The sequence below is a fragment of the Melozone crissalis genome, unplaced genomic scaffold (genome assembly GCF_028551555.1).
Source record: "Melozone crissalis strain CALT ecotype California unplaced genomic scaffold, PUWL_Pcris_2 ptg000090l_1, whole genome shotgun sequence".
In the NCBI taxonomy this organism is placed as follows: domain Eukaryota; kingdom Metazoa; phylum Chordata; class Aves; order Passeriformes; family Passerellidae; genus Melozone; species Melozone crissalis.
This window is the reverse complement of record NW_026535867.1, coordinates 4,308,118-4,320,470: the sequence shown is the minus strand read 5'-3', so window position 1 is coordinate 4,320,470 and position 12,353 is coordinate 4,308,118. Positions and strand designations below refer to the sequence as shown.

The 12,353-nt window shown below is 34.3% G+C and overlaps 1 protein-coding gene across 1 annotated transcript in view; it reads right to left on the bottom strand.

Moving 5' to 3' along the window:
* Window positions 1-12,353, bottom strand: part of CFAP47 (cilia and flagella associated protein 47) — a 260,765-nt gene that overhangs the window by 146,968 nt on the left and 101,444 nt on the right. The window contains exon 45 of the mRNA XM_054291296.1: window positions 8,057-8,237. Within this exon, the coding sequence (XP_054147271.1) occupies window positions 8,057-8,237 (181 nt within the window). The remainder of the gene's footprint in view (window positions 1-8,056; window positions 8,238-12,353) is intronic.

Here is a 12,353-nt window from a genome sequence, read left to right as displayed (position 1 = left end):
CCTGAAAAACCACATCAAGACTGCAGCTGTAAAATCTGTAGTTTTACATGTAACAAACACTGATTTTCTTCAGTTTTCCAAGGTTAGAAACCCATGCCTAAAGCCGGAAAAAGATGGTAAGGAAAGTCAGAGACAAGGTTGAAGTAAGATAATACAGTGTACTGAAAGATCCAATATATTTCTGCATGAGTTTTACTTTCTTGCACTAAATGGAAATTTTAATTAGTAACAACTAGGGTTATTTTTGCCTGAGTTGGACCCATATTTAAAGGCACAGTTTCAAAGAGAAATACTATAGAAAAATTTAAAAAGAAAAACCCTAAAAAGTACATTCCATAATTATAATATTTGGTATGGCATTACTTTACCAAAAAATTTCTTTCTTGTGCATTAGAAAACATATTTTAGAATAAATCAGTTGAATAACTTAAATATTAAGCTCAATTACAATGAATCAAAAGGAAAACAAGTAAATTGGTTCTATTTATTCAACAGGGTATCTTCTGCAGTGATACATGGTTCCTCCAAATCAAAGTAACTACAGAAATCATTTGTCTTCAAATTATAAGTGAAGATTGACTTGTTTCCCTTCAAAATCTTTTTTAAATTCAGAAAAATAAACTGGGCTTAAAAATGTCTCAGCTTAGCATGTTTTGTTCTCTCAGTCTCATAAGACATTGAATGAAGATTAATTTAGGGATATATTCAAAGATTTAATTAATATAATCCATGGGGCCACAGCTGGCTTACCCAACAATTTCTGAGAAAAGCATCAACAGTAAGCCATGGGCAGCATTTATTTGATTCCCATGTAGCAGGAAGCAGAGCCTGCATCCATCAAAAAGAATGAGGCTGCAACATTTCTTCAACAGTGAAAAGCCAGGCAGAGCAATACAGGGGTTTGCTCCAGCTTCCATCCTACTCGGGATTTTTATTGTTTCACAGGGAAGCATTCCATGTGAAATAAGCTGACAGTTTTATTTTCCAGATTTATGTCTGACAAATGCCTACAGGAAACATTCACTTGATCATATCGGGTTTTGTTGTGAGACAGTTGCCAAAACAGGGATATTTGCAAAAGCTAAACTTGCAGTGTGCAATTTCAACATGCATGTTTTGGAGAACTAAATCACAGCACATAGGCACTTGGCCATGTCCTCTGGCAACTGCCTGGCCTTTAATGCCATTTATTTATTGCATAACTCAATCTGATCACCAAAACAAAAAAGATCACCAAAGTTCATGTCCTCTGATTCTTAAAAATCTTAGAACTCATCATTTGAGATCTGCCTGAATTGAAATTAAGTCCTCTAGCTGCATTAGCCTACAAGTAGTACCTTTCAAAGAAAAGTAATGGCAGTTGTTTTGACAATAAATGTAAGAAAAAACATATTCTGTAAGGTAGTTATAATGGCCCTTAGTAATCATTCTTTAGGCTTATTACATATTGTGGGAGGATAAAATGACTAAAAATAGAAATGCTCATCTTCCACACCACAACATGTTGTCATATTTTGTGAAGGAAGGAAAGTATGGGCCTTCAGCAGTTCATCAAATAATTGCACATTATATTCACTTTTGTTCAGCAATAGTGATTCTATCTATTCAGAATTTCAAAGCTAAATTTCTCACTAAATTTATCTCAGTCTCTGACACTATGCATGTGTCACAAACAACTGGTTAAATTAACTTCAACACTGAATTTGCAGGTATGGAGTCCTAGAAGGTTAAATAAGCAACCATAATTAAGAATCCAGACTGTTCTGACTTCTGCCTATTTATTAGGTCTTCAAATGGGCTCATCTGAATTAGAACATCTCTCAACTTGGTAGTCTTGAAAAAGCAACTACTCTTTTATATCCCTTATTGAGTGCTTAAAAGTTTTGAAATTTTTTGATACCATATGAATGTTTATTTATTATTTCCTTTCATTTTATCATAATCAAACACATTTGCAGAAGGGTTTCTAAAAAAACCTAACTGGTTATTTTTCCTTATTCTGTTTAGATAGATTATACCATTATACACCAAAACAAAAAGTTAAATACACTTAATAAGAAAATGAAGATTGACTGGGAAAAAAAGAATGAAAGAAGTTTTCCTTTAATTGATCTAAAAATAAAAATGGGAGACAACTTTTTTCAATGTCTTGTTATGAATATTCATCAGCTGTGTTTGTGTGTCATCCAGGGGCCAGTGAGGAGCTGTGTGGCGCTGCATAAAGCAGTTGTAGGGGGCTGGTTGTTTAAAGATTATTGAATCTAATATTTATAAAAAATACTCACAGACACCCTAGAAACAAGCAGTCACTACTCCAGTGAGCAATGCTACCAAGTTCACTTAATACAGCTTTAAGAACCATGACATGAAGGTGTTTTCTTAAGCCATTTGATGAAGAGCTCCTGCTGAAAGGGATTAGCCAAATTATAAGGAATTACACTGATAAAATGGCGTAATAATTCAAAAACTCTTGATCTAAGAACACAACAAAGAGCTAAGTTCTCCCTAAAACACACACTCAAAATTTACAAAAAAATTTCAAAACTGATTGTTTGTGACTGGAAAACTAAACAAATTTTCTTGCAAAGAACAGGGCTCAGAACTATTACAAAGACTGCACTGAATGCATAAGGAAATATTACAAGGAGAGAGGGTCAAAACCAAGTCTTTTATATCACTTACTGCAAAATGGTAAGTTAATGCACAATTAGTAATGAAGGCTTATAGTGAAAAGATATAATAAGATCTAGCTAGAGACTTTATGGTGCAGCTACTTTCTTTTTTCAATCTAGATTTCTCTGAAGAAATATTTTCTTTTTTTTTTTTTTTGAAGAGAGAAAATTAAGTCACTAGTAGCTTTACCAGAAGCCACAAAGTCAGAACAATCTGAATAAATTAACTATAGGAACAATTATTGAGAAAGTAGAAAATATCTAACAATTACTGATAGTTCTGTAGAGAAAGATTTTTCATCATTCACTGGGTAGAAAGGGGGGAAAAAAGAAAAACAAGATAACATTTCTTGGATATTCTTTTTAAGTGTAACAGTAGGGAGCCAACATTGTCAAATCCTGTAGGAAGAGGCAACAGAACTCTAATATTAGCTTGTGACACTGAATCTAAATTAGATAGCAAGGTGGAACAACATTTTTCATTTAAAATTAATTGTACGCTTTACTTATTTATATGGAAAATTTTGATGTGAAATAGTACAACCCAGCTATCAGAAAAAGGTTTTAGTTTTGTATTCATGCCTAGGATTTCAATGTTTGTTTTTATAAATATAGGAAAAACCCTAAACCATGACAAAAAATGACATAAAGCATTCCTAGTGCCTGCTTGCCTTAGAAAAGTTCAATAAGGCACATGTAAAATACAGAAATTGCTTATCAGGACACACTTGCTTAGGGGCATAACCATTTGAAAATTAAAATCTACCATTACCTTATAGAACTGCACAAATCTATCATTGCTGATGGAATATATTTGTGTATTTATCATTCCATCCTAGGATTTGGTTATTACTAAAAGGAATAAAATAAGGTATTGATATGCAGGTACTGACGTGCTGTTGTAGACTTAGAACAGCAATTGCCATCAACCATTTACTCCCATGTATTTTCTTTCCTTTAAACACTGTCTAATACAAGGGTATTGCTATCAGGTTCTCTGCTAATGGCACAAGTGGCAATCTAAAGTCATTTCAAGGCAGAAGATTGCAAAAAAAAGTCTGCAAAAAAAGAAAACCAAATTAACAGGAAGCCTTTCTTATAAAGTACTTGGATGGTTCAGTATTGATGAACTGTCACAGGCAGCTCTGTGAGCTGCTCTGTCTCAGGAACTTTTATGTTTCCATTACTCAAAGCAATTGTCAGTGTCATGTTACAATGTGCAAAGGCATTGCCTGTTCCAGAAAATTCCAGAATTTCCTATTTCTGGGATAAATCCTTATTTAATACCAAAACACATATTTTGGATGTTTCCCTTAGCATTATAATTTCACCAGTTAATTCTTAGTTGGTGCCCTAACCTGACAATTGGAGCAAAAGTGTGTATCTTAGGAAAGATTCGACTTTCTTTTTTAAAAGACTGAGTGGTAGAAAGATTTTTGTTTCTCTTGAGTTTGTTCACATTTGATAAACTCCTCATTCACATAATTTTACAGGAATAATAATTGTTTCATTACAAATCTCTGTCTTAGGTAGAAAGTGCTGTACTTTCTGCATAGAGCACTTAACAGCCTTCACAGTCAGACATATTTTCCCTTTTTAAATAATTACAGGTAACCTGAAAGGAACCTCTTTCCCTCAGAGATCATGGAGTCATCAAGGTATTCAATCTTTCAAGACCTTAAAAATTACTATTAAACTTGGCTGAGCCCTTCCTCATTTGCAACCTTCTGTCTAAAGTGTGGAACAAGAACTGGATGTGCTGTTCCAGTATTGTGTTCTCCTTCATAATACACTAACAGCACTTTTCTATACCTGCACTCTATTTTTTAAGTTATGCATTCAAGGACCCTTGTTTTTCAAAATTTTACAAGAAATCCTTTGATGAAAGAACAATGGAGCTGATGTCAGAAAAACTGAGTGGGAAGTAAGGCTGACAGCTTTGGTTCACATTGTGAGATGGGTACTCTGCTGCTTTGCAGATTTCTCAAGCATTTTAGGAGACATCAAAATGTTTTGCAAGACTGCAAAACAAAGCCCATCCTCCCCTTTCTACATATGTTATTTCATCTTTGATAAGTAACATTATTTAGCATAAAAACCATGTTTTTCAAAGAAACTCAAATGCCTAAGAAGTTGTTCTGCTTAGTTAAAACTTTGTTGAAGCTGATTTTGAGCTGATTATTTGCTGAAAAGACAGACAGCACTGACTTTTCCACTAGTTTTCACAGTTCTGCTTGAAAATCCACAGATATTTCCTTCTTTCCTAACCACAGTGAGTGTTTTGCTGCTGGACAGGACCAGCAAATATTCAGCAGAAAAAACACTTATAAAAGATATTCAGAGATAATATAACAGGGCTGACTGACCATGGTCCTTACCTGCAGGAAGAGCATGCTCACTTACACAGGTACAGTTTTGTGAAATAAGACTGCATGGCAGGAAATCTTAAGTAATTATAGAGATTATAAACATATATATGCATTACAAAGTCAGTGACACTGGCAAGTAAAGTTACAACTGAAGTTACAATCTGAGCCATAAAAAAAACTGTCTATTCAAAGTTTCTTGTGCTTTCACCTTTAGAAGGAACTTGTCAGTTTGGTGAAGCATGGAGCTGGTTTTGGATGCTACTTCTCTGTTGCTAAAATTTGGAGCCATTATTTTAATGCCACTTGACATTTTATCCTTTTCATTCTTTCACAGCATCCCAGACAAAGGTAAACAACCACCTTTGGTTAACCACACTTATGGCGTGGTTAAACCATACCAAATGGTTTAGCATGCAGACTCTTTTCCAAATATATAATTACATATTTGCTTGCACTAAAATTCATAGCTTATAACTATGTAAGAGCTCCAACTAACTTCTTTCACAAAATCTGTGTCATTCCTCACTCAACAAAGACTTTGTATAATCTTCCCATTAGTGAAATGTAGTTAACATTGTGCAATAACTACTGGTTCCTAAGGACTCCCTTTCTGATTACTCTCCAATGATGAGTTAACATTTGCTAATGGTTTTCAATCTTAGAGAAGTATTATTTTAGATCCATGCAAATATGCAGTGGTTTTGAAGATATCACACTTAAAGTAAGGTAAGCAAATTGTACTCTTTTTATCTATTTGATCTGTAAACAGTGCCAAAAATGTAATAAGGTCATTAACAAGATCTGTTTTACAAGAAAATGTTTTGAGTGTCATTGATTTTTTTTTTACCTTCTAATTCCCTGTTGGCAGAGTTCTTAAAACACTGGTGCACACTTCCTGCTACTGCAATCTAAGAAATTCTGATCCAAAGATTGATTTTAGTCAGCTTGCTTCCACCTTTGTTTATCTTCATAAATATAAGCACTGTCATTTCTTCAGAGAACCAACAACTCCCACCCTGAGGAAAGCCACCACCATGGCTAAAATATTCCTGCTTTCTCAGACAAGGATGTCAGAATTTTCAGATGAGACCAACGGTTTAACCAGGACCACCAGCTGGGGACTTCTGTCACAATATTAGGTTTTCTGAGAGCCTGTAAATCCTCCTGTGTCTCCTCATTAATGTAATAAATACACTGAATCAGTTGGCACTGTCTTCCTACTCAACACATATGTTTTTTTCATGCTATTCAGCTGGTTATTTCAGCTTCCCTTCCTGGATGTTCTTTACCTCAGCACCTCTCTGAATTCACTACAAAAGCCTCATTTATTTTTCTGCATCATCTTGACATTTCTACTTCCTCATGTAACTATTACCCATCCTAGAAAGAAAAAAATACATATCAAAAAGATTATGTACACTGCAGTATTATCTAATTTCTGACTTTACATTGATGACTGTCCTCTTTCAAGAATTTGTTTCATATCCTTGGATGAATAAAGAAGCAGCATGAGCTAAGAGTAAAATAACTACTTCCTTACTATAATTTATTATAGTATATATCATAGTAGTCATCCATTTACTACATTCTTTACTAGAATGCCATTTATTCACTACATTTCTGTAGTGAATACAATGCAATTAATATTCTAAATTTTTCAGGTATATTCATTCACATTTCAACTTTTAAAATAACTTGAGCTGTTGCTAAGAAACAGTGATCTCTCAGCTGGTCAGTTAAGAATCTTTGTTGTGTGACCATGATGGAGATCCTGTCAGGGCATCAAGATCTGAGTGTGCAGAGCTGGCTCTCTTTCCCCCAGCTGTTATTCTGCTCTTCTACAGTGTAATACAAAGAATCTCCTAAAACACTCAAGAAAGCCATTAACTATTTTTAGCTCACCTCTACAGTAATTATGACACAAACACATTGTTATTAACTTGACAATGAAAGAGTTTCAACTAAGATTTAAATATCCTGCCACAAATGACATATTCCATATTCCAGCCTCCAGTGTCACATCAATTCTACAATTCCTGACTGCTCACCCTGTAGTCCCTCACCAATCCTGCTTCCAATACTGCCATAACTATTGCTGCCATCTTCCAAAAAACACACCCTAATTTTTTATAGGAGGTAAATTCTATTTCAATTAAAATATCTGTACTAAAGACTCCTCAGAAAAAAAAATAGAGATTCTTTTTATTATTCCAGAATAGAAAAAAAAACCCCAAGGTACACATTGAGTGTCAAAACAAAAACAATGAACACAGAACTGATTCCAGTGACACTTGGAAAAGTGAACTGCAAAAATATGCAGAAGGACTCCATTGATTAAGAACTGGTGAAATAAAACTAGATATGGACTGTGTATAATTCAAGTTTCTACAAATTTGCATGAAGTTCCCCCCTGAGACTCTCGAGACTCCAGCTCTCTCAATGGCTCAGGTTGTTTGTGAGTTTTAAGAAATGCAACCTAGAGTGCTTTATAGGTTCAAATAAAGCATTTTTTAAAAATCTATAAGATTTCCGTATAAAATTTAAGATACTAGAAAAATTAGAGACAACAGACTGACCAAAGATGGCAAGATCACTCTGAAAGGTAATGCAGACCTGTTCATTCACCATGAGCTGAAATCTCCCTCTGGCTGACTGAGGGCAAACAAGAAAAGAGATGTGATATGAGTGGCACAATTTGAACACAGATCAGTGCTGGATGTGAAGTGAAAGGCAGAAATGAGAAGGGAGCACAAATTCAGGATCTGACAGATAAACAGACCTAATTAATTTGTCTTTTAGAGCAAGTCTCCTGTGCTTGTGTGCCTCTGAGAAAACCAATAAACCAATGGCAAGTGGAAAGCACTGGTTTGAGCTAATATTTAGAACTTGGGTAGTGACAAGAAAGGCAAATTTGATCAATAGTAGAAAGGAAAGAAAGATCATTTTCTGGATCTACTCAGGAAAACCTTAAGAACAAAAAATATCTTGGCAAATCATCACCTTTAAGACTATTACCTGTTTTCTGAGATGTAGGGTATTTGGCTGATGGAGGGTCCAAAATAACTCTGGCTGAAGATAACACTGGAATAGAGAACTTTTTAGGAACCTCAAAGACGTGTTTGATGCTCAGTTCCACACTGTAATCCACGTGCTTCATCTCGGAGGGGTGCCGGCGAGGCTTCAGCAGGGCACGTCTCTGCAAGTGAAGCAATAATGTACACAGCTGAGCAATCACACAACATTTTCAGGTTGAGAAATGCCACATTTTCTAATTTTTTTAAGAATTTAGCTTAGTTCTAAAATTTAATTGGGAATTAAGAAACTTACATAGCAATTTTGAGTGATCCTTCCAAATAAAAACTGACTTGTAAGATATTTTTAGACTTCATGCATCTGAAACATTTGTTTAAGAATAATGCATTTTGAAATTTACAGTAAAACCATAGCCTACCCAGAAATAAGCTCTGCTAGCCTTCATGCATATGCAGGAAAGGTGAGAAAAGAAAAAAAAATCTAAACAGAAAAATATTTTGTATCAGTGATAGAAAGGTGCTTCTTCTCCCACTTAATAAAGTTTCTGAAGCATGAAAAAGAAAAGTTATTTTGCTTTTTGGCAAGGGATAACTATTAACTAAATGATATTTTAATGTTGAAAATGTATTTTAGAAATATGGGCATTTAGAATCAATTCCAGAGATAAGTTAGCTCCTCTTGGTAAAAGCATTGCTAATCAACAGCATGAAACATATTAGTAAAGGATTAGCACAGTATATTAAGGCAAGTTCAATACAGACATGGTAACCTCTTAATGAACTTAATTTGACTCCTGCAGGATAACATTACAAAAATATTGCAACGATTTAATACACTACTTGCTCAAAATTTTCATTTTCAATCCAATAGCACACTACAATTGCAATGCTCAAGAGTAATTGCAAGCTGAACAAATTTTAAACAGAGTAATTTCTTTTTTACAGACAAGGCTTTGAATTAATGACTGCTGTGAATTATCTTGAAGCAAATCTAGGGCAGATATACATATGGAAATATTCATCTTTTGGTAAGAAAACTGGTTTCTTTTCCAAGTCTTTTGCTGTAAAACCCTGCCAGGACTGCAGGTCTCACAGGGTATATTTCAGTAGGCCAAGGAATGCAAATACATTGAGGAAATTCAAAAACTCAATTTAAAAGGAAAACAATTGTTCTTAAAGACAGCCATTAGGTGTAAGATGGTCAAATTACTGTTTAAATCAACTAGACTTGGGTTCTGCATTAGGTTGGTAGTGAGGGTTTTTTGGTTTGCCTTTTTTCCCTCTGTTTTAATACAAGTCTCACATTCCCTTGCTGGCTTTAGAAAGCTGACCCACACTCTGACATTGCTTTGTTTTGGTCATTAATCTACCCTTCCATAGTGTCAATACAGTGTTAAACAAAAAGTACATATGGACTCTGGGAACCTGTTAACATTTAGCTGTTAATATAGGTTTCTTGGCATGATAAATATAGAAACAGATAATTCTTCAAAATTCTTGTTCTATGAAAGAGCAGCTGGACAGATGTATTTGACTAAAAAATTCACATCAAATTCTTAGGATAGTTCTTGTACTATTGCACAAGCTTGTGCAAATATAATTTACAGAAGGAACAGGAAAAATTGTTAAGTGAGTTGAGCATCTGAGCTCACTATTCACTCATTTCTATCATACAGGACTGCACTCTGACATTATTCTCTCTCAAACGCACACAAAATTAATTAAAAAATCAATAAGTACAAATAATTCAATTGCCATATTAATTGCAAGTTCCACTTTTCTCTAGGAATGAAATGCCAGAACACTTTGCAGTGGGAAAAAAAAATCATTCTAACTTTTAATGGGAGGCCTAACCAAAAGAACTACATACATTTACCAGTTTAAATTTGACTTGATCTATAAATTTATACCTACAAATTATTTTCATAACTAGATTATTTTCCAACAATGAAATGAAAATCCAACATGATTACACAGTTTTTTTAAACTTTAATTGACAATATAATTGTAAGATGACCTTTCCTGGAGCACTGAACATTATTTGAATTATAATTATCTTGAAGAAATATCCTATTATTTAAAAACTCACTGAAAGACTTTTTTTTAAGATTTTAACTTAAATTTAACTTGTTCATGTTATCTCATTTTTAAATATAGGTTAGGAAAAAACCCAGTTGGTTAGTATTACATAATCTATGAACATTTCAAATATTTCCTGGCACCTTGTAAACAAGTAAAGGATGAAAATATTTTTAATGAGAGACCTAGTGGAAAAAGAAAATTCTGCAGCCATACACAAGACTAAACTTTGCTGCCTCACAGGCTAACATTTCCAAGAGAAAATCAACACAATTCAGATGAATGTTGCTTTTGCTCCAATTTTTAAAATTTTTGCGGGCAGTGAGAGTTAAATAGAATTTAATATTTTTTAACTCATGTTCAGTGCAGATCCAAGGCCTCTCTTCTGCAAAAAAAGACAGATTCTAGATACTTTTACTTCATCAACCTGATGGTTCATGATATTCCGAGTGTGGAAGTCTTATTACCAGCTAGTAGTATTTGCATTCAGTTCCCAGGATTATTTATTTACTTAGAATAATTTTTTGAAAAATGAATGGAGGGTATATAAAGCATCAGAATTAAGCTTGATCTTCAAAGTTTCAAGAACTTTTTTTATTTTCCAAGGTATTTTCTCAGATGTGCCACCTGCACTTTCTATGTGTGAAGGGTGGCAGATTCTGTTACAGGGTTCTGAGGCACCTCTCTCCTTCCTTGCATATTACTGTTCTTCAAATCCTAATTTAGCACCATTTCTTCCTTCCAGAGATTAACTTCTAAAACTGTTTCTCATGAATAAAGAAATTTATTATCTTGGTCTCTCAGAATCCCTGTGATCGATCGTGTTTGCCACCTCCCTTAATCCCATATTAAAAGGTAAGTGATGTAATATAGAAGACATTGGTCTCACTTGTAAATTCAGCAAATTGAAATCTGACCAAAGGTCCTTTTCTGAAAAGTTCATCCCCACTCAAATGTGTCTAATGCAATTTTTTCATTTCCAGTGCCTTCTCTGCTCAAGGACACCATGATTCTTCCTTCAAAAAAAACCCACACTAGTTTTTAAAAGAAGCAGATTCTTTACACTGAGCTAACAAATTTCCATAATCACACAGGAGAACACAAAAAATCCTATTTGATCCCTGGGTGCCTATGAAGAGCACAAACTCTGAATATCCAAGCTGGACAGGTGGAGGATGAGACTTTGCCACACCAGCTGAAGAGCAGCAGCCACGGCCCCAAGTGCACAAGGTCTCTATTCAATTTTCCATGATCAAAACTCAAATTCACCAACACCACTAAGATAAAAACACTCCATGTGTACTAAGATAAAAACACTCCATGTTGCTCAGTCCCATGGACAGCAGGAAAGAAAGGAAATGCACAATATCTTAACATCTGGAATATGGCGAATGTGGCATCTACACTCAGATGGGACATGTTCAAAAGGAAGCGAAACAGGGCATAAGTAAATACTTTTTACAATGAGGGCATACCTGGACACAGCACAACTTAAAGCTTTAGCTCTGGGATTCTTGTGCAATGGGACTTTTAAATGTCTGGTTATACAAGGAGATTATTGACATCTATGAAGAAAAATTCCTGTATCCAGAAATTGGGTCTAAAACTAGGCATGTTATTTTGTGTCTCACTTCACTGATTGCAGCATCCTCTCCTTCACAGTCTCAAATAAATGAATTCTCATATTGTTACTTCTTTTTAATTCACTTTCCTATATTTACTACATTTAGCAACTTCAGTCTAAACATGTTCTTCTCCCATAGTCTCTTTTTTCCAATACCTTCTTCCTTCTCTTGTTATCTATATTCACCTAAACATTCCGCTTTCAGCTACCTCTTATTCATCATTACTAATTATTCACAAAACAGCCTTTGCTAATTATTCACTATAATGCCAAATCCAACCTTAACAGTGTCTGAGAGCTCCTATATTATCCTATATCATCTTTACTACTACCCAAAATTATTTTAGGAGGAATTAAAGTAAAGAAACACTCAGGAGGTAAGAATCTAACACAATTTTATGGGAAAAAGATTTAAAAATCATTATTTGTTACTAATTCTAATAATTCAAACAATCAAAATAGATCTTTGTTCCTTATGGCAACAAAAAGAAAGAGTAAAAACATAGTAAAGAAGTACCTAGGACTTTTAGCTGTGTATAGATGGGTAAAATAAAAAATTACACCTCTAGTTACTTAT